General features: G+C 47.6%; 1 protein-coding gene across 2 annotated transcripts; it reads right to left on the bottom strand.

Annotated features, from left to right (window-relative positions):
• Positions 1-20: 20 nt before the first annotated feature.
• Positions 21-17,724, bottom strand: Ern2 (endoplasmic reticulum to nucleus signaling 2). Of its 2 annotated transcripts, none has more exons than XM_050143277.1 (22): positions 17,597-17,724; positions 15,292-15,397; positions 14,565-14,598; positions 14,249-14,321; positions 13,105-13,177; positions 12,853-12,960; positions 12,477-12,578; positions 10,761-11,025; positions 8,082-8,160; positions 7,845-7,992; positions 7,621-7,742; positions 6,654-6,809; positions 6,326-6,467; positions 3,455-3,539; positions 3,105-3,294; positions 2,924-3,023; positions 2,647-2,843; positions 1,629-1,776; positions 1,404-1,531; positions 511-634; positions 368-435; positions 21-286 (listed from the first exon to the last, which is right to left on the bottom strand). In XM_050143277.1, the coding sequence occupies exons 1-22, from the start codon at positions 17,684-17,686 to the stop codon at positions 38-40; spliced, it is 2,787 nt and encodes a 928-aa protein (XP_049999234.1). In that variant the 5' UTR covers positions 17,687-17,724; the 3' UTR covers positions 21-37. The 2 variants fall into 2 exon arrangements, with proteins under 2 accessions (XP_049999234.1, XP_049999235.1); XM_050143278.1 differs by having other exon boundaries at positions 6,326-6,464.
• Positions 17,725-27,464: the final 9,740 nt, after the last annotated feature.

Genomic DNA, 27,464 nt, shown 5'->3' with positions numbered 1-27,464 from the left:
TTTTCTGACACTCCTGAGACCAGACTGAGCCACAGGCTTAACTCCTCGGTCCACCTTTGGGCTCTCTGGCTGTCTTAGCTCTTTGTGGTATCTGGCAGGACCTCCTGGCATTCGAAGCTGGTGGATAGTAGGGCAAGAAGAGGCTCTCAGAAGCGCAGGTCCTCATGGCCTGGTGAGTGTGGAGCAGCAGCCTCGGGAAGCGGTGTGTGAAGTACTGGATAAAGCCAGCAGGGAGTTGGCCCAGTGCCTGGTGTACCTCGGTTGGGAGCTCCCTGTAGTGGTGCTTCTGAGGATGGGCAGATCAAAGACCTGGGTCAGCTATGGCAGGGCATCCCTGATCCACATCCCGCCCAGGCTCTAAACACACCTTATTCCTCATGGCACGGAGCAGGTCTCGCACTGATGTCCCCTTGTATGATCGGAACCTTTTCAGATCTGCGGGCAGAGAAGTGGGCTGCAGAGGCGTCCCCATTGGCTTTCCCCCTCAGGCCCACCCAAGTATGGCCCTACCTGCTTGCAGTGGTGCCGAGATGTGCTTGTGCCAGTTTTCCCGGACCACCTTGTGACTTCCTGCCTCCAGCGCCATCACGAGGGGTCCCTGCTCTGGCTCCTTTTCCAACCAGTCACTGACATCCTAGGATCCCACAGAGCTTCCTAAGTCTTATGGACAGTCCTGAGCCCCCAGGGCCAGGGCTGTGTTATGTGGTTGATGTTGAAGTAGTGCTAGCCCTTGACCTTGGATGTTAGGGGCTTTGCCTCATGGAGAGTGTGGCTTCCCTGTGCTTTACCTTCACGCTACCACCCACCTTGAGGGAAGCACTGTTGCCTCTGTTGTATAGGAAGTCAGCCTGCAGGTCAAGTGTGGTCCTTTGCCCAAGGTCACAAATGGAAGGAGTATCTACACCGCATTCCCATACAGGCAAAGCTAGAGCCAGTGCACAGATTCTGGGGTCCAAGGTGACAGGACTGCCTTTTCTTAGCTACTCTGACTTCTCATTTCTTGTTCAGGACCTGTGATGGCTTAAATAAGAACGACTTCCATAGGTTCCTATGTTTGAATGTTTAGTTCCCAGTTAGTGGAACTGTTTGAGAAGGATTGGGTGTGGTCTTGGAAGAGGTATGTCATTGGGGGTGGGCTTTGAGGTTTCAAAAGTCCACATCAGGCCTAGTTTTCCTTTATTGGTGTGCAACTTGTGGATTAGACGTGAGCTCTAAGCTACTGCCCCCACACCACCAAAATGATGATGAACTCACCCTCTGAAACTGTGAGCAAGTCCCCAATTAAATACAACTTCTTTTGTATGTTGTCTTGGTCATAGTGTCTCCTCACAGCAATAGGACAGTAACTAACACAGGACCCAAACTTGGAGCTTGGGGGACCCTTCCCAAGATCTCCATCTGACCTGGAAGAACTGGAGTTGCTTGGCTCTGCTCCAAAAGAGGGGGTGGGCCAGCACCCATTCAGCTGAGGGGCGATCCTGGGGCAGCAGGCTCAGCATGGCTTTCACCAAGTCCAATGCCACAACCTTGTCTGGAGGGCAGAAGAGAAGGATGGTTTATATAGGTGCTTAGTGTTATGCTTCCTTCCTCCCATCTTTGCTAGTCTGACTGGGCTCTCCCTTCCTCACCGTGGGTCTCTTCCTCCAGATGAGCCAGACAGGGATGCCCTGAGAGGATGTTGGCTTGGCGGTAGAGACTCTTACCAAAGGGGTGGCTGCCACCAGAAAGCACGTAGTAAAACACACAGCCTGCAGAGAAGATATCCACAGCACTGGTCTGGGGGCCAGAAAGATAGTCATGAGAAGGAGGAAGTGGGCCTTCTAAAAATCCCTTCTGGGCCTGTAGAGCTGTGTGTGTGTGTGTGTGTGTGTGTGTGTGTGTGTGTGTGTGTGTAGGAGTTTTCTCCAATGTTAAAATACTGACTGCTAGTGTAAAAACTATACTGGCAGGATCTAATATGAAAACTATACTGTATGGGCAGGCACCTAACATCAGTGCATCAAGTCCCTGGGCACTTAGGTCTCCAGTCCCCTGATCACTACTTCCTCTTGTCTTTAGGAATGGGTGTGACTCTCCTGGTGACCCTTCCACCCGCTCACCATGATTCCAGATGTAGAGTCCTGGGGTCCCAAACTCACACGGGCCAGGTGCTGCTTCATTCTTTGTGTTACTGTGGTGTTAGTTCACTCCCCCATATGTGTTAACCCCAGGTCTACACTGGCCCTGTGTTCTACCTAGCTCATCAGGTCAAAACAGATGAGAGCCAGCATCTTTTTTCCTATGTAACTTGAACTCAGAATCCTCCTGTCTCAGCTTCCTGAGTGCTGCAATTACAGGCTACCACGTCATTTTCTAAGTCATGGTTTCTCAGCCTGGGTGGTACTGATACAGAAGAGAAAACTCAGGGAGAGGGTGGGTGGTGCCTTGTATAATATGACTGAGTCATATTATACTGTGGCATGCTTAGCAGCATCCCTGGCCTCAGGATGACAGAGGCGATCCAGCCAAAATGACAACAGGCATTGCCTGTTGTCCTCTGAACAGCATGAAGAGGTGGAGTCTGCCTTAGGGAAGAGGGAGTGGATTATCTCCTGGGAATAGATGAGCAGGCAGGGAGGAAACCCTGTGGCTGGCTGGCAGGCTTACCGGGCTATCTGGGGGCTGCTGCAGGAGTTCTGGTGCCATCCAGCCTTCTGTGCCGGGAATGCCAGAGTGAAGACTGAAGCTACACCGGCCTGCGGGGAGCTTCTTGCAGAGGCCAAAGTCGGAAATGACCACTCTGCCTTGACCCTGGCTGTCAGGCCCAGCCATGAGAATGTTGCCTGGCTTCAAGTCACGGTGTACTACAGGAAGGAAAGGGGAGAGTGAGTGATAGCCAGTGGGGAAGAGCAGGGGGCTGGGGACCAGAAACAAGATGTGGTACCTATGTGTAAGGAATGTAGGTGGGCCAGGCCAGACATCATCTGCTGTAGCACCATAGTGGGCTCCAGGCCCCAGCGGTCTCGGTCTGGGTTCTCCACATACTAAGATAAGGGAGGGACAGAAATGTCACTCTCCAGCCCCAGGCCTCCCTTCCTTCTTCCCTCCCTGAGCTCCCATCTCACCTCTTGCAAGGAGGCCTGGCAGAGCTCCAAGGCAATGTAGTGGAACTGGGGACCATGCTCCGTGCAGAAGTAGCGGAGCACATTGGGGTGCCGGTCAGACTCTTGCAGCAGCTGTACCTCTCGCCGAACCAAGCTGAAGCACTCCCGGAGGAGCCTCTTCACAGCTACTGCTCGTCCCTCAAACTGCCCTCTGAAAGGTGGATCAGGGGTTGGGGGTTCAGAGAGAGCAGACAGGGAAAGGTCGGGACCTATGCCCAAATCTGGGGGTTTGGAAGAATGCCTGTTCTTTGGCGGTTGTCAAAAGGGCTGCAAGTGATATAGCTACAGCCTGGATTCTGCCTGCTACTCACCGGAAAACAAAAGTTCCGCCTGCCCCACGTCCCAGCACATCCTTGGGGTTGAAGGAGATCTTCCCCACTACGGTGGGCTGCTCTGCTACAGGGGGAAAGGGATCATTGTCCTCTTAGTGATCTCTACCCACTGCCCACAGTCATCCTCCCTGCCTTCCTTTGCCAGCCAGAGTCCAGACCCACCCTCCGCCTTGACCTTTCTCCAGACTTCCACCCTTCCTGAGTGTGCTGCTGTAGCTGAGAGCAAGGACCCGGATGCTAGGCACGTGGCTCCAGTGGCTGGTGCCGCTATTGGTGTAGCTAGACAAATGATTCAGAGCTGATACTGATACCATCTGCATTGGTGAGGACCAAGCAGATATATGGGAGGGGAGTGGGTGATGTTGGCTACGTGATTCTCTCTTGAGCGCCTCCTGTCTCTGTTTCTTCCCCTTCTTCTCTCTGCAGTCTTCCCATCTCTAACACGTGTAACAATTCTTTCCACTGAAGTTGAATCGTTTCAAATAAAAAGATGAATGCAAGTAAACAGATGCATAATGAGAGTTATAACAAGAAGGGATGATGCTGGGTGTTGCAGGGCACGCCTGCAGCCTGGGAGTGTCCTCAAAAGTTTCAGTGTGCAGGCCGGGCGATGGTGGCGCACGCCTTTAATCCCAGCACTCGGGAGGCAGAGGCAGCCAGCCTGGTCTACAAGAGCTAGTTCCAGGGCAGGCACCAAAGCTGCAGAGAAACCTTATCTTGAAAAAAACAAAAAATTTCCCACCATCACTTTAGTGCTGGGTATCGAAACCAGAGTCTCACTTATGCTAGGTAAGTGTACTACTACCTATTGACCTAGATAGGAAGTGGAGAAACTTCCAAAGCAGGGATTCCCATCACCTTGCATCAATGGCAGGGGTGAGGCGGATAATAAACTGGAGTAGAGTTGCATGCTCTTGGGCTTGGAGAGATAGCTCAGTAGGTAAGAGCACTTGAGTTCAAATCCCCAGAACCCAGGTAAAAATCCAAGCATGGCAGTATGTGCCAGGAAACCAGGTGCTGTGGAGAGTGGAGTCGGAAGCATTTCTGAGGCTTCCTGGCTAGCTTAGCTCCTGTCTTAGATCGGAGCCCCGTTCCAAGAGAATAATGTGGGGGGTGATAGACGAGGACACAACATCTTACCCGACATTGCAGATGATGAGAAATGTGCCCCATCATGTGCAAACACACCTGCGCATACACACACATTACACTATTAAAAAACAAACAACTAGCTGGGTGGTGGTGGTGCACGCCTTTAATCCCAGCACTTGGGAGGCAGAGGCAGACAGATCTCTGTGAGTTCGAGGCCAGCCTGGTCTGCAGAGCGAGTTCCAGGACAGGCTCCAAAGCTACACTGAGAAACCCTATCTCAGAAAAACAAAACAAACTATAGGGCATTGGCAAGAACATTTCCGGGAAAAGAAAGACAAGGCGACTCGCTCCAGAGTCAGAAGGTCCAAGGATAATGGGTTTTGAAGTGCAGGAATGGATATTTACTTGGATTCAGTGCAGTCAACAACAAGAACTACATCTCAGGGTTGGGTTTGTTGTGGAGCGTTTGAAAAAGCTGCCCGTGGGCTGGAGATGTAGCTCAGAGGTCAGGCTTTGCTAGAACTGACTCCGAGGACTGACTGAGGCCCAAGGAAGAGGAGGACCGAGGTGAATACAGGAAGCTCAAGTCAGGAGCCAGACAGACATCAGCTTGGTGGACAGCAGATGAGGATTTGACTTGGGGAAACAGGTTGAGCAGCAATGTGGAGGTACCAGCACCAGCTCGCAAAGACACAAAAGGCAACAGCCTGGCTCAGAGCCAAAGAGCAGAAGATTAGAGTGAGCAATAGATGCACAGATTATACCCACCAAGCACTGAGTAGACACTGGTGGGTCTTTGTGGGCTAAGGCTTAAACCAAGAAGCATTGAGAAGAAGGTAGAAGCAAAATCAAAACCATGCCTAGGGAATTTACTGCTACCATTACCAATAGTAGTAGTAGTAGTAGTAGTAATAATAATAATGGGTTTTTTTGAGACAGGGTTTCTCTGTAGCTTTGGAGCCTATCCTGGAACTAGTTCTTGTAGACCAGGCTGGCCTTGAACTCACAGAGATCTGCCTGCCTCTTGAGTGCTGGGATTAAAGGCGTGTGCCACCACTACCTAGCTCCAAAAACATTATTTTACAACTATTATTAATTATTATTTTAATTTTTTGAGACAGGGTTTCTCTGTGTGCCCTAGCTGTCCTAGAACTCCCTTTGTAGACTAGGCTGGCTTCAAACTCACAGAAATCTGCCTACTTGTGCCTCCCAAGTAAAACAATTATTAACATCACTTAAGTGTTATTTTTTTTTAAGATGCATATCCCAGGCTGTCCTTGAACTTCTTGTCCCTTTGCCTCCATTTCCTGAGTGCTGGGATTATAGGCGTGTACCACCATGCCTGGTTTATGAGTGCTGGGGTTCAAACCCGGGGCTTTGCGCCTGCTAGGCACACACTCTCCTAGCTGAGATATGTCCCCAGCACTGACTTGGTAAAGATGATCATGGCAGCTTCTCACAGGGCAGTGATGCAATGAGGTGGGTGTTAGTATTCCCTTTGGACCCGTGAGAAAACAGATGCTCAAAGGCAACTCTTCAAAAGTTAGCTGGAGACAGTTTGATTTACATACAGCTCTATCCACAACCAGAGACCCTGAAAATAACAATAAAACTATAATAGGATATACTTGAGGAGACTGCCTCTTATTACCTATCCCACCATCTGTGACTTCTAACAATTTGACTTTGAAATTAAATTCTGTTCACCTCTCCCTTTTCTCTGTTTTGGACTCCCCAGATTTGTTCACTCAACTTCACCTTCAGGGCCACAGGATGGCCCGGCTTGCTCTGAGGGGTTTTGAAATCTCTTCTCGTTATGCAGGGTGGCCCTTGCAGGTTGTGTCTGAGCATCTGGTGAGGGGTCCTGTAGCTCTCCAGGTGCTGAAGGGCTCTGCTGCTGCTGTAACACATGGGTTCTGGTGAACTTACACCTCACGCCTGTGCGGGAGCTGGGTTTATCACAGAGCTTGGACTTACAGAGCGCAGAAGGAGCAAGGCTTCCTGAGGGGAAGGCAGAGGCAAGGGAGAAGCAGAGTTCTGGCTGGGAAAGACTCTGAGATGCACAAGGTCAGGATGCTGGACTTACTTGCCTCATCAGGTAGAGGACCCAGGCTCCCAGGAGGAGGGCTGTGAAGCTAGCAGCCAGCAGGTCTTGGGACCCCAACCTTGGATTGGGGTCTGAAGCTTTCTCTTCAAGATGTGGTTCAGAATCCCAAGGCTCTTCCCTCCTCAGGCTCAGGAGCTAGAAACAGAGCAGCTTTCACTCTTGGTACTCCCTCCTACTGTGAAACTTCCAATTCTTCTTGATCACTGGGTTCAGGGCAGGGCTTAGCTGAAGGTGTGTGTGTGGGGATGTGGGGGTCCCTGCATGATGGACTTGCAGTGCTGGCCATGATCTCAAACAGCAAGGTGCACAGGAAAGGAGTGGACCAAATCTACCAGAAGGGCAGCATCTCTTTGAACATCATTAAAAGTTCACATGCTCAGCTGGGGTGGTGGCGCATGCCTTCAAACTCAGCACTCAGGAGGTAGAGGCAGGTGGATCTCTGTGAGTTCGAGGCCAGCCTCGTCTACAGAGGGAGTTTCAGGACAGCCAGGGATACACAGAGAGATCCTGTCTTGAAAAAAAAAAAAAACAAAGAAAGAAATAAAGGAACCATTTGCTCACTGGACTATTGCTGAAACTACAAGATGCACTTCTAGGATCAGACATTTGGTGGGTCGGGGGCAAACTCCCAGCATCTGAAAACCGTTGCTTCTTCTAACCTTGAACAACTTACTAGCGCTTCTCCAGTCTCCCCCAGGAGAGCACACCTTTATAGGTTTTTCTGTTTTCAATTTCTCACTTGATGAATATTTTACAATGTTTACCTGGAAACCACACTCTGTGATTTAGGAAGCCAATATCGTTTTGACATTTTTAACATGCCTGGTAGTAGCACCAACAACATGTTTGTTTTCTGGGAACTTTCGTGAGATTAGCTGGGGAAGAGGTACAAGCACTGTGTGAAGTCTCTGGGTCTACCCATAGCAGCTGGCATCCCAGGACTAACCTCAGAGAAGAGAACCAGAGCGTGGGACTCCTCTGGGGCTCTTGTCTCAGCGGACCCCTTCTCTGGGGTGGGATGAACCCTCAGCATGGTGGTGTGCAGGACCGGTGGGAGTTCATGGTATCCTAAGTAGTAGGAATAAAACCAGAGGATGCCGTCAGCATTCCAACTCAGAAACTGAGTTTACAAATCTTAATCTACTCCAGATTAAAGTCAGGGGATCTCACCAATGAGCAGCCACTGGCTGGGCAGGGCCACACTGCCTGAGGGGTATCTAACAGCAGTGCTGGGTGAGCCCTCTCGCTCCCCTGAGACTTGAAGTGTCACCTCATCTGTTGTGGGGCCATCCATGGGTGCCAGGGTCAGTCCACGGGGCTATGGCAGAAGATGGAGAGCCACATGTGAAATAAACCCCTTTCCTGCTCTATCCCTCTTTGTGGCCCACTCAGAGACCCCCTTCTCACCACAAGGGCCACCCCAGTGTGGACCAGTGCTTTGGAGACATAGAAACCAGCTTCTTCTTTCCCCACATACAGCGTCATCCTAAAGGGGAGGGAAAGGAAGGATGAATGATTCTGGTGGGAGGCTTCAGCATTACTTATGTCCCTTGTAGCTTCTTCCAGATGGACTCTGGGATTGACCATGTGACTTGCTTTGGCCAATAAGAGAAATACAACACAAGCAGATGCTTGAATGGTGCTGGTGCATTGGGAGTTGCCGGCCCCCCCAGTTCTGTCCTCTGAAGCCCTGAGACTACCGTGTAAGGAAACCTACCCTCCCACAAGGGACGAAAGACCCTATGGTATACAAATAAACCATTCTATTTGATGCTCCCTCGGCCAAGTGGCCCACCAAGTACTAAATAGGCGAGTGACACTGTCCCAGATCATTGCCCCCACCAAGTCACCAGTTGATTTTTTTAGAGACCAGAAAAACGACCTGGATGGCCCCAACATCTTGGAAAGCAGCAGGTGTCTGCTGTTTTAAAACTCCAAGTGTTGGGGCTGGAGAGATGGCTCAGTGGTTAAGAGCACTGACTGCTCTTCCAGAGGTCCTGAGTTCAATTCCCAGCAACCACATGGTGGCTCACAACCACCTATAATGAGATCTGGTGCCTTCTTCTGGCCTATAGGTAGGATGCTATATAAATAAATAAATCTTAAAAAAAAAACAACTCCAAGTGTTGGCGTATTTGCTATGCAGCAAAACTGACTGCTACAAAATCTATAGCAACATTTTCTCAATATATTTCTCACTTTTTGTATGTTTGTTTTTTTGAGACAGGGCTTCTCTGTGTAGCTCTGGCTGTCCTGGAACTCTTTCTGTAGACCAGGCTGGCCTCGAACTCACAGAGATCAGCTTGTCTATGCCTCCCGAGTGTTGGGATTAAAGGCACCTGGCTCACTTTTTTTTTTTTAAAAGATGGACCTTACTACGTAGCTCAGGCTAGCCTCACATTCATGCCGCTCTGTCAGCAGCACCCTGAGTACTGGATTACTGGCCTACATGACCACACCTGGCCCAGACCTCTTATAAGAACTCAGTTTCCTAAACTGGAACTCATCGTCTCTCTTTTCACCCTTTGCTTTTCTCTCTCTTCCTCCTTTAGTGCTTTGAACTTCTGAAACTGATAGCAGCCATGAATTTCTAGAACTTCTAGAAGCCTAGAACTTCTAGAAGGCTGAACTCTCTAAACATTCCTGATCCTCCTCATCCTCCCCCCCCCCCCCGCTTCCTCTCTGTCACCCTCTACTTAGTACCTTGAGTTTTTTCTGCTCCAGCCTGCAGCATCATCTTTTTTTCCAGTGTAATACATTTTATTTTGAAAATGATTGGGTATTTTGCCTGCATGTATGTCTGTATACTACACACATGCATGGCACTCATAGAGGCTGAAAGAGGGCATCAGATCACCGGGAACTGGAGTTACACATGGTTGTTTGTTGCCATGTGAGAGCTAGGAATTAACCTGGGTCCTCTGGAAGAGCAGTCAAAGCTCTTAAGTACTTAAGTATGTCTCTCCAGCACCTCTGTGGTGTGTGTGTGTGTGTGTGTGTGTGTGTGTGTGTGTGTGTGTGTGTGTGGTGGTGGTGGTGGTGGTGGTGGTGGTGATGGTGGTGTCTCCAGGCAGTTATGACTGGTTTTAAACTCATAGAGATCTACATGCCATTGACTTTTCAGGGCTGGGATTAAAGGTCTGCAGCACCATGGCCAGTCCCATGGTATCATGATTTTCCTACTCATTCAGAGATACTCTATACTGTCACCAGAATAATCTTTCTGAAATGAAAACATGAGTCAGCCGCTTCCTGGCTTGAAACTCTCCAGGGATCATTCCTTAGCCTTGAAAAAAAAATGTTCAAGCCTTCTAGATGTGATCCTGGCTTTACTACAGCCTTGGGTATGAGGCTGCTTAGACCTATGGCTCAGTCTTTAACTTTCTTTCTGTACCCTGTGTGCCATGCCTTCTCCCATTTTCTGCTGATCCTTTAGGCCTTACATTAGATGTTTCTTCATCTAAGACGCTTTCCATGGCTTCCTCTTGTTTCCAGTCTCAGTTTGGGCATCTTTTTATGCATCGCCACCACAACCTGTCTGTCTCTTTACCCTAATTATACCCATGTTATACCCATGTTATAGTTCTCTTTTATATGTCTGTCCCCTACCAGACTCTGAGATTCCCGTAGGCAGGAACATTGACTCTGTTGTTTGCTATTGCATTTTCAGAGCCTAGTAAATGACCAGCATACAATACGTGCCCACTTAGCATTTGTAGAGCAAATGGAATGAATGGGCAACCCCTGATTTCTCCAGTCTGTGTCTTAGGATGGCATAAGGCAGGGAGAGGCTTGGAGTATTTAACAATCAGTTCAATACAGCATTTTTGGAGCAAACAGGTTGGGACTCAGAGTCTCCTCCAAAGACAGACTTTACTCAATCACTTGCTAAATGGTGACTATCCCTGAGTCCTAGGGACCCTATCTTGACACCTGATTCAGCTGTATTGGTGGCTCATGGTTGAATATCATGACTGGCTATTTGCTGTATTGGTGGCTCATGGTTGAATATCATGACTGGCTATTTGACGGGGGCTGTACCACCTCCAGAAATTCCCTCCTTAGGCTCTAGATATGGACACTTACAGAAGCTGGATGTCTAAGGAAGAGAAGTAGGCGGCTGTGTCCTGGGATCTGGAGGCAGGAAGTCGGATGTGGCCCCAGCGGAGGACAAGAAAATGTAGAGTGTCCCTAGCCAGAGAAAGATGAGGCAGCTGGCGCAGCCCATCCTGATGCCATGTGTAGATGCCCATCACAGGCACTCCCAGGTCCTGCGTCCACAGCACAGTTCCACTTCCCGGGTCCACGGTGAGCAGCAGGCCCATCCCACAGGATGTCAGGTGGCTCATGTCTGTCAAGAAAGGCAGCTGGGGAGATGTCAGAGAGATCTCACGGGACACACCAGAGAGCAGTTCGGGTGTGCAAAGGTCATTTGAGGTCACGTAGAGGGAAACGGAGTTTGTTTCAAATGGGAAGGGATTGCTGGACTATCTAAAGTTGACTCGGCTGTGTCTGTGAGTCTGGATCATTTGAAAGAGCTCTGATGAGGGGTCATTGAGGGAAAGTTCTTAAGATGTAGCTCATCAATCTTAGACATGGTCAGACTGATGTTTGCCAAGGTCAAGTGCTGGGTCCTTTAGCAAGCACAGAGAGCCTGATGGGGCCAGTTAGGAGCCTTGCTGGTGTCACTTATATGTCACAGTTGCCTGCATGGTGCCTCATGAAGAGTGATGGAGTCAAAGTTTGAGGAGTCAATTAGGAGTACCTGTGAGGTTCCTCGTTGTGGTGGTTTGAAATAAAATGGTCCCCAAAGGGAGTGACACTATTAGGAGGTGTAGCCTTGTTGGAGTAGGTGTGGTCTCGTTGGAAGAAGTGTGTCACTGTGGAGGTGGGCTTTCAGGTCTCATATATGCTCAAGCCATGCCCAGTGACCCGGACCACTTCCTGTTGTCTGTGAGTCAAGATGTAAGAACTCAGCTCTCTCTCCAGTACCGTGTCTGCCTGCATGCCACCAGGCTCTCAGATGCCATGCTCCCCACTATAACAATAATGAACTAAACCTCTGAACTGTGAGTCACTTCAATTAAATGCTTTCTTTCTTTCTTTCTTTCTTTCTTTCTTTCTTTCTTTCTTTCTTTCTTTCTTCTCTTTTCTTTTCTTTTTTTTTGAGACAGGGTTTCTCTATGTAGCTTTGAAACCTGTCCTGGAACTTGCTTTGTAGACCAGGCTGATCTCAAAAGCAACAGACATCCATTTGCTTCTGCCTCCTGAGGGCTGAGATTAAAGGCGTGTGCCATCACCACCCAGCTAAATGTTTTCCTTTTTAAGAGTTGCCATAGTCATGGTTTCTTTTCATAGCAACAGGAACCCCTAACGAAGACACTCGGGAAGATGGTAGGGTGGATATATAATATCAAGGGGGTAGCAAGAGTTATATGGAGGAGTCTCTCTGGGACATATGCAGAAGTCACTCACCATATTGAGGTCAGCTAGGAATGGATGGGATTGCTCAGGATATTGGGGAGGTTGCTAGGTGTCCCCTCAGCTGCAAGGACTCACCTCAGGCTACCTGGCTGGGGCAATTTGGGGTATGGATAAGTTCAGATGTATTTCTCGGGCTATGTGAGCATCAGTTCTGGTACCCAGAATCATCTCAGGTCACCTGTCAGGCTGTATTGTTCAGCATGTGAGGGGCATCAGGCAGGTGGATCAGTATGTGCTGGGACTCGATTCTGATATCATTCAGGACTTCCCAGGTTGGGGACTTTGATCCAAGGTAAGGCTGAGAAAGGTAACACTCACATTTCCCAGGTGAGTCCTCCATAGGGGGTGCTGAGTAGCGGCGGTAGGTTGTGTTCCAGCGCAGGGCTGGAGCTCTTGGGTCATGCATGGAGACCGTGTACTCTGTGTGTGAGAAACAGAGGTTACCAGGAATGCAGTCATACTTCCCCAGTCCGACTCCAGAGACTGTCCCTCCTGCAGGGTTGGAGGCTTCCCGAGCATTTGGATCGGAGGCCTAATGACCAAGTTTATCATTATACCTCTAGTTCCTCGGTCATACCAGTACAACGTGTATTGATGATTGTCAGACTGACTGATGAGCCTGAACTCAAAGTGGATAGCAACTGTCAGGACTGGGCAAAGAAAATGAGGGGATTTCACTGAACATCTGACTTACGCGTTCGGCCAATGTAGAGTTGAGGGGTAGAAAGGCCTTCTGTGGTCAGTGTCATATGAGTCTCCCCAGATTCAGGGTCCACCACAAACCAGGTATCCTGCTTCCGGCCTGTGGAGGGGGGCAGTGAACTTTCAAGACAATGTAGGAGAAGGTGTGTGTGCCCTTTGGTCCCTGGCCAAGTTGGCCTGGCATGACCTAGGTCCCTATCCCTACTGGCTGGACTTGCCACCCACAGGCTGCAGAGATGCTCACCTGTGTAGAAGACCCCATCAGAGCTGCGACAGGGAGAGGCATGGACCAGCTCCGGGATGGTGAATGGCAATTTCTGAGATGTAAAGATTCCAAAAAGGGGTAAGTTCAGAAGCGTGTGAGTACTTCCTGTGCCACCGCTGTGCCACACTCTCCCGAGGGCAGCCCAGAGAAACCCTTCCACTGGGCACCTTGTCCTTTCTATTTCCCAGGAGAAACTGGTGCTGGGTGAGGCTCAGTAACTCAGATCGCGACACTCAGGCAGCCCCGTCTCAGAGCCAGCCTCCTTAGTCACTCTGCTATAGGGCCTCTTCAAGAACTGCAGAAAACCCCACACTGGGTGCTAAGACACCTCATGAGTCCCTCAATTCCACCGGATGACCTCCTCCAAATAAATAAACATACACACATGGACATACAGCCCAGAGACAGACACCAACACACCCACACAGACACACCCACAAAGACATCCACACGCTCAGTGCACACACATACAGGCTTTAAAGCTCAGTGACCACAAAAGACTCAGCAAGATCGAAGAGCTGTTTGGACTCAGTGTTGATAGTGAATGGGGCTCTGCTCTCTCATCTTCCTTTCTCTCTCTCTCTCTCTCTCTCTCTCTCTCTCTCTCTCTCTCTTTCTCTCATCAGGAATCATATCCCAGTCTAGGTTATATGAGAGTCCTGCATTCAGGTTTTTTTTATGGGTTTTAACAAGGTGGCACTGAGTGGGGTGAGCAGATACGAATCACCAACTTTCAGAAACAGAGCCATTCGGCTGACACACATGCGTGAGAAAACTCAGTCCAGACTAGCAGAACTACCCAGCCTAACTTTGAGGTTTTGGGGTTTGAAGTCTTTGAATTCATGGGTGATATGCCATTTAGCAAAAGCTAACTGATACAGTTTTTTCCTTAATGCCCTCCTAGTCTTGGAGATGCCCCCTGGAACACTCGGAGGTCTGATATTCTGCTCTGTAGACACAGCCAGACCGTTCCCACTTAGGTAGACAGCCTTCCACAGTGCTCAGAGCCCTGACTTATAGCATCAAAGGACACCCCACTCTGACATGCTGTCTTTTCACCCATTGGTACTCTGGCTGACGGAGTCCTGCCCACACCTATCCCAGGTCATGAGGGGAAACAGACCATCAGTCCCTGCTGTTTCTGGGTCCCCAAGATGTACAGGCTGCCATCAGCTGGGTCGGAGAGAAAGGCTGTTCTGTGGAGAGAGGGACATAGTGAAGGCTGGGTGTGTAGCCCTGATTTCATGAAGGCCTTGTCCCTCCACCTTCTCAGCTAGTAGACCCGACCCTTGTGGGAGACACCTTGGAGCAGCCAGAGGCCTTTGCACATCATAGAAGACTAAGTCTCTCCCCTAAGACTCCCATGTGTGGCTCCCAAACCCTCATCCCACTATGGCCCCCACAGCCGCTCTCTCTTTAAGAAGCCCCAGTTCACTTACTCTGTGACATACATTGGTCCTTGGATGATGGGGTCTGCGGGGACAAACACACAGAACTTGAGTCTCTTTTTGACCCTATTGGAAAGCACAGCTAAAGCACACCAGCGCTCACCCTGTGCCAGAGGCAGACCCAGCAGGTGGCAAGAGTTCTATGGTTAGTCTCCCTCATGCTACTTTGTCCCGGTTTGCAGGCGGAGCCACTGAGGCCCAGAGAGTTGAAGTGATTTTCCCAAGACCACTCAGTTGGCGAGTGGCGAAACTTCCTACAGACACTGACTTGCTGGACTCTAGTGCCTGTGTGAGGGCAATGTGTGCGTGCACATGTGCATGTGTGTGTGTGTGTATGTGTGTGTGTGTGCATGTGCATGTGTGTATGTGCATGTGTGTATGTGTGTGTGTGAGAGAGAGAGGGTCAGAAGCATCATCTTTTCTTTGAGACAGCATCTCCCACTGAACCTGAAGCTGGCCAGCCAGGAAGTCCCACAGATCTTCCTACCTGTGCCTTCCCAGTGCGTGTGTCCAGAAACACACGGCTGTGGTCGTTTTTGTTTGTTTGTTTGTTGATGTGGGTGCTGGCAATCTAAACTCAGGGCTTTGTGCTTGTGCAGCAAGCACTTTACCAACTGGGCCGTCTCCCCAACCCTTTAGTGCGCATGCTCTAATCTTCTATGCCAAGGTGACTGCCCACTCTACCACTTAGAGAGATAGGTAGCTACTCTTTGCTCACCGTCCTTCAGTGTCCACTTCAAGTCCCCCGTCTGCTTGTTCAGTGCATGGAGACTTCCGTCCAAGGTAGACACAAAAAGAAGGCTCTCTGGCCTAAGAGTCTGGACCTGGAACGGGAAACAAAACTCATCTCGTCTGAGGGTTCCAGGACCACCTTGCCTTTGCCCCAAGCCGGAGTGACTATGAGTCCTCTGGTTGAGGAGACAAAGAGGGAAAGAAAGATGACCTTGACCTTCTGGGGAGTTTCAGTGGGAGTTAGAGGAACTGAGGGGATGTTGACTCCTGTTTCCTCTCTTTCCCTCTACACCCTTCTGTCTTCCAAAGCAGACCAAATGTGTGCGTGTATGCGTGTGTTATATGCATGTGTGTATATTTGTGTGAGTGTGTGGTATATGCATGTGTGTGTATTTGTGTGTGTGGTATATACATGTGTGTGTGTGTATGCATGTGAGGCAGACGTCAATGTCTAGTATCTTCTTTGATCACTTTCTACCTTATTTATCGAGACAGGGTCTCTCACTGAACCTGAGGCTTACTGATTCTACTAGACTGGCCAGTGTGCTCCAGGAAACACTCTCTCACCCCACCGCTAACTCTGATTCCTGCCACCCAACACTGGGGTGGCACTCATGCCCGTAGTCATCAGGCTTTTCTGTGGGTGCTGGTGATTCAAACTCAGGTCCTTGTGACTTAGTGGCGAACAAAAGGGCTTCGTTGGTGCACGCAGCTTCCCTCTGGGACAGGAGCTGAGTATCCCTACTGCACGGGTCGGGGAGTCTGGGGCACAGGATGGTCAGAAATGGCACAAGTGGGGTGTAGAGTCTCCTCCAGGACGTGGTTTCCTTCTCCTTAGTCACACGTGTGCCCCTTTTCAGAAGACCCTTTCTCTCTCCCTGGACTGGCTCTGCTGCTTTCTGTGCCAAGCTTTGTAGTCCCCTGATGGCTACAGGAAGGAGGCCTGGCGCTACCTTCTATCTGGCCCCTGCTGGCTTCACTTGCCAGCCCCGGGCCCTCCTTGAGCAAACAAGGTGAGGCTGAGCTCAGAGCAGGAATCCTAACATCCGGGTGGCCCAGCCGCACCCCTTCAAAGCCCACATCCTGCTTCAGGACCCTCAGGTTGGGGGTGGGGCCAGTGGTATTTGCTGGAGAGTCAGGAGCCCACCAGCTAGACCCTCTCTTGTGGGCCTCAGTCTTGCCATCCGCAACATGACAAAGAAATGGGCCAGGGGAAAGGCTGCCTCCTGATCGACTGCCCTAAAGAGAATTTTGTTTGATCCTTTCAGTACTTAAAATATTGCTCTTAATTGTCTTTCTGCTATTGTTTTGTGAGACAAGGCCTCCTGTTGCTTGCTGTGTAGAGCAGGCAGCTTTGAATTTTCAATAATCTTACTGCCTCTGCCTCCAGAGTTATGACATTAAAGGGATGGAATGCCATGCCCAACATTAACAGTGTTTTGTTTTGTTTTATTTTAGCCAGAGATCTGATTGATTGATAGTTCTTTTGAGATAGAGTTTCTCTGTGTAGCTCGAACTATGCTAGAACACACTCTATAGACAGGCTGGCCTTGAACTCAGAAATCTGCCTGCCTTGCCTCCTGAGTGCTAGGATTAAAAGTTGTGCGCCACCACTATCTGGATGAAAATTTTAATTTTAAAAATCCAGGTTTTCATTATTATTCTCATTTTTAGCCCTCCCCCCCCCCCGAAATGTTAGGTTTGGACATACCAGGCTCCCATTATTATTTAACAACTGCGGAGGGAGCCTGAGCTGGGAGAGGGGCTCCCAGTGCCTAATTCTACCCTGTCCCTTTAACTGGGAGTGAGTGGTGGAGAAAACAAGAGAGAGACCCCAGGCTGGGCAGAGTGAACTGACTGGCTCCCAGCAGGCAGGTTGGACCAGATCTCTACACTTAAAGATAGATCATTTGTCCTAGAAGTTCTGAGTCTGAGGGTAGGGGGTGGTGATCCAGTCGCACACAAAGGGAAGGGGCAGTATACAGCGCCAGAGCTTGAACCAGTTCGTTTCACAGCAGAAGACCCTAAATGGATCATATCTTTCAAGACAACTTGATTCTCAAAGGGTTTTAGAGGCCTGGCTTTACCGTCTACTGTCTCCTCCGCACTGGCCCCCTTGCCATCTCTGCTACCGAAGAGGCTGAGTGGCGCATCTTCCCATGTAGGCTGTAAGAGGCATCTCCCCGAGTTTATAAGGGGTTCACTCTCTAGGCGTTGATTTGGGCGAAGGAGGGAGAGGCAGGCATCCCTACTGACCAGCTACATCCGCAGTCACCTGGCCCTGCACTCACCTGTGGCCCGATCGTCCCCAGCAAAGTCGCAAGCTGCAGCAGGAACCCAAAGGGAGACCACGGTGGGAACCCCCAGGCTGAGCTCGCCATTGCCTGTGGGCATCACAAAGTCGCCAGCTTCCCTCTACTTACTTCGTGGCTCCAGGTGACAGCCGAGCTCTCTCCTGGGGAGGCTCCGCCCCCAGCAGTGCCAGCTGGGGAAGCAGAGTCTTAGGCGAAACCTCACCCTGTGGTGGCCCCCGCCCTTCCTATCGCACCTACCTATCGCGGTCCGTCCCTTCCTCCTTGGCACGAAATGCTGCCAGTTTGAAGGATTTTGCTGAGGTGGACTGTGGAGAACTAACAAGGTCTGTGTTGGGTCTCTCTGTCTCTGTCTCTCAAGATTTACTTATGTTATTCAATGGGGTGTTTTGCTCACATGTATCTCTGTGCATCATATGCGTGCCTGGTGCCCAAGGAGGTCAGAAGATGGTGTTGGATCCCCTGGAACTGGAGTTAGGATGACTGTAAGGCTCTGCCATGTAGGTGCTGGGAATGAAACCTGGGTACTATGCAAGAACAAGTGCCCTTAACCCTCTCTCCGGACACTGTATAGATTCTTCATCCTTTCTTACCAAGGCAAGGCTCAGGCTCAGAACTGGAGCTAACATTCAGACACCTGACCTCAGTGCCTGTGTTCTTTACTATTTCTTCATGTGGCTGGCCTCTTCTGAACTGTTAAGAACTGTGAATTAACTGACGGAGCCATTCATTTGTCCAACAGGTATTTCACGATCCATTAGGCTACCTTGCTGGGAAAGACAGGGAAATTCTTTGTCTTTGTAGAGCTTCTAGATTGGTCATCATCCCTGGCTTCATGAGTTTAAAGTCATTTTTTAAAGATATTTGTTTATTTATTATGTATACAATATTCTGTCTGTGTGTATGTCTGCAGGCCAGAAGAGGGCACCAGATCTCATTACAGATGGTTGTGAGCCACCATCTGGTTGCCGGGAATTGAACTCAGGACCTTTGGAAGAGCAGGCAATGCTCTTAACCACTGAGCCATCTCTCCAGCCCTAAAGTCATCTTAGAAGTTACACGAGACCCTAACTGAAAAATGAGAAGAGCAAACAAACAAAGACATCAGACATAAAGATGGAAGAGAATTTTGTATGGCTATAACTATTTTAAAAATAAAATATTTTTGTGCTGTGTATTGTGACACTATGTGTGTCAGTGGCCGAAAGATCAGGAATTCAAGGTTGCATAGTGAATTCAAGGCCAACATGGGCTACAAGAACATCTGTCTCAAAAACCAAACAAACAAAAGATTCCACTGGTCACCTCTACCTTTATTCCAGGGTGCTGAAATGTCATCCCTGCCTGCTGCCCACTTTACCACACTCCCTTGGTCAGCTCTTCCCTGTCCTTACCTGCTCAACCCTAACAGTGTTGCGGCAGCCCTTCTGCTGAAGGCAATGGCACACCACATCCCTCAAATGCCTTTGTCTCATACCTGTAGCTAGAACCATTTTCCCCACACATACCTTTACCTTCCTTCCCCGAGTTTCAGGGGACAGGTCTCTCACTTCCAGCCCTTTTTGGACTCCCCCGGGGTAACTTTATATATATGACACATATACATATATCAGTAAAATGTAATTTTTCAGGGCCATGGGCCATGCAAGCATTAGGATCCGAGTTCAGATCCCCAGCACCCGTGTAGAAAAGTCAGCCCCAGCTTCCCCTCACTGCTTTTCCCTCTATACCTGTAATTCTGGCAAGACCAAAGTTGAAAGATCAACACATTTTTACCCCCTTGAGCCTTCTTTTCTTTTGTAGAAGAAAAGCCTTTCTCAAATACAAGAGAGGCTGCTTACAGGGAAGGGATGAAAAAGTTGAAAAAGAAAATATCTATCTTTGGAGTCATCAAAGAGCTCAGCATATAAATCTAGGCTTGAGAAAACGATGAGAAAGGATTTGCTGAACCCATCTACTTATGTTCCTGGAGTTTTAACTTAAGGCCTCCTTGAGCAGGCTTGGCAGGCATTCTACCACTGACCCTCACTCCCAGCCACAAATAGACTCCTATTGCTTTGTAATTTACCTAGTGTGGTGGTTTGGAGGAGAATGGCCTCCACAAGCTCATATATTTGAATGTTTGGTTCCCAGTTAACGAAACTGTTGGGGAAGGGTTTGGGTGTGTGGCCTTATTGAAGGAGGCATGTCAATGTGGGTAGGCTTTGAGGTCCCTCTCACTTCCTGCCTGCTGCCTGTGGATCAGGGTATAAAGCTCTCAGCTACTGCTCCGGCACCATGCCTGTCTGCTTTCTGCCCTGATGATCATGGACTAACCCTCTAAAACTGTAAGCGAGCCCCTAAATACTTTTTTTCTATAAGAGGGGGCTTTGGTCATTGTGCTGGATAGTTTTATGTCAATCTGAGAAAGGGGAATCTCAATTGAGAAACCGCCTCCATAAGGTCAGGCTATGGGCAAGCCTGTAGGGCATTTTCTTTATTAGTGATTGATAGGGGAGGACTCAGCCCACTGAGGGTGATGCCACCCCTGGACTAGCGGCCTTGGGTCTTTCTTTCTTTCTTTCTTTCTTTCTTTCTTTCTTTCTTTCTTTCTTTCTTTCTTTCTTCCTTCCTTCCTTCCTTCCTTCCTTCCTTCCTTCCTTCCTTCCTTCCTTCCTTTCTGACAGGGTTTCTGTGTGTCACAGTCCTAGCTTTCCTGGAACTTCCTTTGTAGACCATGCCGGCCTTGAACTCACAGAAATCCACCTGCTTCTGCCTCCTAAGAGCTGGTATTAAAAGCATGTACCACCACTGCCCAGCTGCTCCCAGGTTCTTTAAGAAAGCAGGTTGAGCAAGCATGGGGAACAAGCCAGTAAGCATCACCCTCTATCACCTCTGCTCAGCTCCTGCCTCCAGGATTCTGCCCTGCTTCAGTTCCTGTTGTGATTTCCTCTGAGGATGAATAGTGATAGGGAAGTATAAACTAAATAAACCCTTTCTTCCCCCACTTGCTCTTTGGTCATGGTGTTTCATCACAGCAATAGAAACCCCAACTGAGACAGTCATGGTGTCTCTTCACAGCAATAGAGCAATAACTAAGACATCTAGTTTGTGACATTAGAGCAGTGGTTCTCAACCTTCCTAATTCTGTGACCTTTTAATACAGTTCCTCATGTTGTGGTGACCCTAACCACAAAATTATTTTCATTGCTACTTCATAAGTAATTTTGCTACTGCTATGAATCATAATCTAAATATTTTTGGAATTAAAGGTTTGACAAAGGAGTCATGACTGAGAACAGGGTTGAGAACTTCTGTTTAGAGCAACATCAAATAGATTAAGACAGAGTGAGGCAGGTGATAAATAACAGATAGATAGATAGATAGATAGATAGATAGATAGATAGATAGATAACTAGAGGGGCACAGAGAGGGACATGGACAGATAAGGAGAAAGACAAAGTTAGGAAAGGAAAGAGGAACATTGCAGCAGAGACACTGAGGATAAGATGGGACTCAATGACACCATGGTCATCTCAAGGGATATCAGCTAGGACACACAATGTTCCTGGCACTATGTGAACTCAGTGGAACTTAAACCCACCCTAGATAAAGCCTAGAGCAAGCCAGATTGTACTGGATTTTTTTCAACTTGACATAAAGAAAGCTTAAAATAAAAAGTTGTGCAGGGACTGGAGAGATGGCTCAGAGGATGCTCTTCTAGAGGTCCTGAGTTCAATTCCCAGCAACCACATGGTGGCTCATAACCATTTATAATGATATCTGGTGTCCTCTTCTGGCTTACGGGGATACATGCAGGCAGAATATTATATAATAAATAAATAAATAAATCTTTAAAAAAAAGTTGTGTAAAGTCTATACATTTGTATAAAGTTTTAAAGACATGAGCTCAAGGGTTGGGATGGTGATCAGTGGTACTTTTATAGCTTGGACAGGCGCTGGCCTGGACCCCATCCCCAGCACTGCCACAAACAAGCAAACCAAAACAAGTGATGTTCTGCTCCTGCCACCACCTTGCACCTAAGCATGTGCCCTAAAGTGTTCCTGATACATGCACGGTCGATGTCTGCAGCCAGATTTAACCAACTGTGAAAATAAGGGTGGTCAGTGCCCCAGGAGCTGAAGATACCGACATGGGTGCTGGGTACTGAACTCAGGCCCTCTGGGAGGGTAGCGAGTGCTCTTAACCATTGAGCCATTTCTCCAGATCCCTGAAAAACATCTCCATGAGCATGCTCAGATATTTTTCTTGTCATTATTCCTTAAATGATATGGTAAACAAGTATTCACATGGAACTTACGTTGTATTTTGTATTTGGTACTATAAACTAGCGGTGATTTAAGGTGTATATGTATAGGCTATATGCAAATACTAAGTCATTTTATATTATTAACTTGAAGTCATTAATTCTGGAAATCTAGGAGTCAGTCTTGTGAATACTGAAGGATGTTTGTACATGCATTGGTGGTTTTTAAAATGGAAATACAAATGGGAATAATATTACAATCGTAAGTGCAATGAAGAGAACATGCTTAGGAGTCAGTTAAACTAGAAAGGCACAGGATTTACGTAAATAAAATTCTGAATATTTATGAAGGACTTAAAACCATGAACAAGTGGAAAGATAACTTCTCTGTGCAGGGAGATTTAACAAAGTGAAAATATCAATTCTCCCCAAAGTAAAATATCAGTAAATGAAATTCTTATGAAATTCAGGTTTTAAAGGCTAAAGATCATTGGAAATAGCAATGATTAATCATTAGTAATGATTTCTGGGTGTGGTGGTGCATGCCTTTAATTCCAGCACTTGGGAAGCAGAGGCAGGCAAGTTCCAGGCCAGACTGATCTATATAGTGAGTTCCAAACCAGCCAGAGCTCCATAGTGAGTGAGGTCCTGTCTAAAAAAGGAAATTACAGAAAATAGTTAAGGAAAGTGAAAATTAATACTAGAGGGGACCTTGTCTTACTAGATGTCAGAAAATATGGTGAAGCCATAATATTAGCATCATTTTAGTATATAAATTGTGCTGAGAAAACTAGATAAATACCTGGGTAGGAAGTATTCTAAAATGAGGCTCATGTGTTTAAGGATTGGTCCCCACCACTGGAGATGGGGTACTGGTGTAGGAGGGTCTTCTGTCTATGTGTTACTTTCATTGGTCAAATAAAGAAACTGCCTTGGCTTTTTGATAGGGCAGAATTTAGATAGGTGGAATAGACCAAACAGAATGCTGAGAGAAAGAAAGCAGAGTCAGGCAGATGCCATGGCTCTCCTCTCTGAGAGGGACACTGCCGGTAAGCCACAGTCAAGTGGCAATATAGATTATTAGAAATGGGTTAGATCAATATGTGAGAGTTAGCCAATAAGGGGCTGGAGATAATGGGCCAGGCAGCAATATAATTAATACAGATCTCCGTGTGATTATTTCAGGCATAAGCTAGCTTGGTGGTGGGGAAGTGGCCCGCCGTTCCTTTTTACAACAGAGTGGTAGCCAATGTGGGGCTCGAACCCACGACCCTGAGATTAAGAGTCTCATGCTCTACCGACTGAGCTAGCCGAGGTCCAATCACTCAAGTGAGAAAGTGAGAGCGTGCACAACCAAATGACCCCTCTCCTTCAGCTTTTTTTGTTTTGTTTTGTTTTTTGAGATAGGTTTTCTCTGCGTAGCTTTTTTTTTTTTAAGATTTATTTATTCACTATGTATACAGTATTCTGCCTACACGCATGCCTGCAGGCAAGAAGAGGGCACCAGGTCTCATTACAGATGGTTGTTAGCCACCATATCGTTACTGGGACTTGAACTCAGGACCCTTGGAAGATCAGCCAGTGCTCTTAACCTCTGAGCCATCTCTCCAGCCCTCACTGTGTAGCTTTGGTCCCTGTCCTGGCATTAGCTCTTGTAGACCAGGCTGATCTTGAACTCACAGAGATCCTCCTTCCTCTGCCTCCTGAGTGCTGGGATTAAAGGCATGTGCCACCACTATCTGGCTTTCCCCTCAACTTTTAAGTGGTCATGTAGGCAGACAAGACAATGCCCTAGGGTTTGCTTCCCCAAAGGTCATTGGCCAAACAGATCAAAATCCCACAACACTTCCCCATTTTTTTCAAAATAAGAAATTCTAATCCTATCCTATAAAACTATCTACAATAAGAACAACTATTAAGTATTGTGCAAAAGAAAGAAAAGGTAATAACATAAGCAAAGATGAAACTACAATCAACAAGAACAACGTCAAGTGAGAAACACATTCTAAATATCCAGGTCATAGGTAATTGGCAAATTTAGAGATTATTCCGATAGCTGTCCCATCCTGGAGAGTCTACGTCTTGTACCCTAGTTAAGATATGAGAAGACTGGCCTGGCGCTCATGGTGCACACCTTTAATTCCAGCACTCAGGAGGCAGAGGCAGGAGGATCTCTGTGAGTTCAAGGCCAGCCTGGTCTACAAGAGCTAGTTCCAGGGCAGGCTCCAAAGCTACAGAGAAACCCTGTCTAGAAAAACCAAAAAAAAAAAAAAAAAAGATTATAAAGGTAACTATCTAATCCTCAACTCTATCTAAGACCTGAGAAAGAAATATCACTACCTGAGCAAGCAAGCGACTTTCAAAAGATGCAAGAAATAACAGAAACAGTTGGCTACCTGGACAATCACCCAAAGTTTCTCTGCAGTGTTGGGGCAACCAACTTTGGCTACAGGCCTAAAATATCTGATAGGTCATTTTCAGAAACAGGAAATTTTGAAAGACTGTCATACCCTATCTTGGCAAGGTTCAGCAGTCACTTTTTCTTATGTCCTGCTTGTCCAGATTGGACAGGTGCTTTCTGTCAGCAGTCAAGTCAAGGACAGTCTTTGCCCATAAGCCAGTTTTGCCATGCTCTGCATAGAGTGGTTTTGGTACCCAACATCCTCTCGGGAATAGATTAGTGCTGCCAGGAACTGTTGTGTCTCACACCAACGATGTGAGATTCTTCTCTGTATGCTGTGAATACCATTGGTTAATAAAGAAACAATCTTGGGCCTGTGCAGGGCAGAATAGAGGTAGGCAGGGAAAATAAACTGAATGCTGGGAGAAAGAAGGCAGAGTTAGTGAGATGCCATGGAGCCGCTAGAGGGGAAAGACATGAGCTGCCAGCTGGAACCTTGCTGCCAGACCACGAGCTTCATGGTAAAATATAAAGTAATAGAAATTGGTTAATCAAAGATATAAGAGCTAGCTAGTAATACACTTAAGTGATTGGCCAAGCAGTGATTTTAAGTAATATAGTTTCTGTGTGATTATTTTGGGGTTGAGCATCCAGAAATGAACTAGTGGCCTCCTACTACCCATCAACAGAATTCTAAGGCATTAAGAAGTAGGCTCTAATGCCAATGAAGGAATGGACTTACTAGTAAGGCAAGGGCAAGCAAGCAAAGAGAAAAGCTTCCATCTTCTATGTCCTTATATAGACTTCCAGAAGAAGGTATGGCCTGAATTAATCCAGGTCAAAGGTGTGTGTCTTTCTACCTGACCTCAAAGGTCAGGACTAGAAGAGGATTCACCCACTTTAAACCAAGCAAAAATAATCTCTCATAGGTGTGCCCTCCATTTCTGGACTGTAGTTCATTTCCAAACGTAGTCAAGTAGACATCCAAGAGTAGCCAGCACACTCCCCATCTCTCCCTGCTTCCTTCACCATGAGGTGAGCACCTTCCCTTCTCCATGCCCTTCTCAGATGGTAGCCTGCCTTGTCACAGGCCTTAAAGCAATGGAGCCAGGTAAGTGTGAATGGAAGCTTCTGAAATGATGAGCCCAAACCCTTCCTCCCTGTCTTAATGTGATATCCTGACAAAAGCAATTTAGGGGAGGAATTTACTCTGTCTCACAGTTTCAGATTATAGTCTGTATGTACAGTGGGGAGGTTACAGTGACAGGAGCTTGAGACAGCTGGTCACGTTACCTCTATAGTCAAAAAACAGAGAGCAAGGAATGCATGCATGCTTGTGCTCAGTTTGGTTTTATACATAGTTCAGGATCACCTACCTAGGGAATGATGCCACCCGAAGTGGGCAAGTCTCCTCACCTCAGTTAATACCATCAAGAGATATATGTCCCCATAGACATATTTGCTATCCATTATTACATAGCAAATTTTTGTCAGAGCAACGATATTGAGCCAGGTATGGTGTCATGTGCCTGTGATCTTTCTTGGGAAACCGAAGCAGGGAATGTAAGAGTTTAAAACTAGTCTGGGTTACATAGGGAGTTTGAAGCCAGCTTGAGCTATATAATGAGACAGAGCCAAACAACAGTTGTTTTAGAATCCAGAGCATAGGCATGGCTCAGTTGGGTTCTTGTTTAAGAGCTTCACAATGCAGTAACCATGTGCTTGCAGGCCTGAGGTTTTTGAAATGGATCAGTAGGGAAGGAGGCACTTCCAAACCCTTTCTTGTGGTTGTGAAAAATATTTCTTTTTTGTGGAGTGTTGAACTAAATTCCTTAAGAGCTGTAGGTTGGAGGCCATCCTCTGATCCTTGCCAGTGGAACTTTCCATAGGACAGTTCATTTCCTAAAAATGGAATTTGAGAGCGAGAGAGAGAGAGAGAGAGAGAGAGAGAGAGAGAGAGAGAGAGACATGAAGTGGAATGTACTGGCTTGCTATTGTGTCTTAGTAGGTACAGGGAGTGTACTATAGGAATGAAGGGCAAAACCAAGAGCAAATAAAAAAATCACAGTTACTCAAAACTAGAAAATAAAACTGGAAGTAGTGGCACATGCATGCCATCACAACACTTGAGAGGCTGAGGCAGGAGGATTGTAAGTTAAAGCCTCACACAGTGAGACCTCTGAAAAAACCAGTCAACCAAACAACAGCAGAAGATGCTTTCCTTCTGCACCCATCATTTACATAAAACTATGCGCTTACGTGGCTTTGATGTGCAGCTGTGCTCCTGACCCAGTGAAGGAGCTGTTTGCTACAATATTAACGTCCATCACAATGGTTTGGAGGTCGTCCACCCGGAAGTTCATGTCTTGGAGACCTGGTCCCCAGGATGGTGATTGTGTGAGTGATGAGGGCTTTAAGAGATGGGGCTAAGTGACAAGTCTTCAGGCCATTTGGAGAGTGGCTCAGGGAAGGATTGTGAGACCTCAGTACCTGGCTTTGTGTTGTGAGGTGTAATCCTTTCTCTTGGCTATACCCCACAATCTATCATAGATTCCTGCTGGAGCCTCACACTGTGCGGCCTCCAATACTGTGAGCTGAACACCCTTTCTTTAAAAAAAAATTGTATTCACATTTATTTGTTTATTTCTGTGTACGTGTGTCCCTATGTGCTATGCACACGTATGGAGGTCTGAGGACAATTTGCCCGAGTTCCTTCTCTTCTTCCACCAGGTAGGCTCTGGGGATCAAACTTAGATCACTGGGTCTTGTGGCAGTGCCTTTACCTTCTAAGCCATCTTGCTGGCCCCTAAGCCTGTTTTTATTTATTTATTTATTTTTGTTTTTTTTTTTTTTAAAGATTTATTTATTTATTATGTATACAACATTCTGCCTCCATGTATGCCTGCAGGCCAGAGGAGGGCGCCGGATCTCATTACAGGTGGTTGTGAGACACCATGTGGTTGCTGGGAATTGAACTCAGGACCTCTGGTAGAGCAGCCAGTGCTCTTAACCACTGACCCATCTCTCCAGCCCATATTTTCGGTTTTTTGAGACAGGGTTTCTCTATAGCTTTGGAGCCTGTCCTGGAACTAACTCTTGTAGACCAGGCTGGCCTTGAACTCACAAAGATCTGCCTGCCTCTGCCACCCAAGTGCTGGGATTAAAGGCTTCTTTTTTTTTTTTTTTTTTTTTTTTTTTT

This window comes from Alexandromys fortis, unplaced genomic scaffold (assembly GCF_014885135.2).
Source record: "Alexandromys fortis isolate MF-2015 unplaced genomic scaffold, M_Fortis_MF-2015_v1.1 scaffold_45, whole genome shotgun sequence".
Lineage (NCBI taxonomy): Eukaryota > Metazoa > Chordata > Mammalia > Rodentia > Cricetidae > Alexandromys > Alexandromys fortis.
This window is presented reverse-complemented; position numbering and strand designations above follow the sequence as displayed.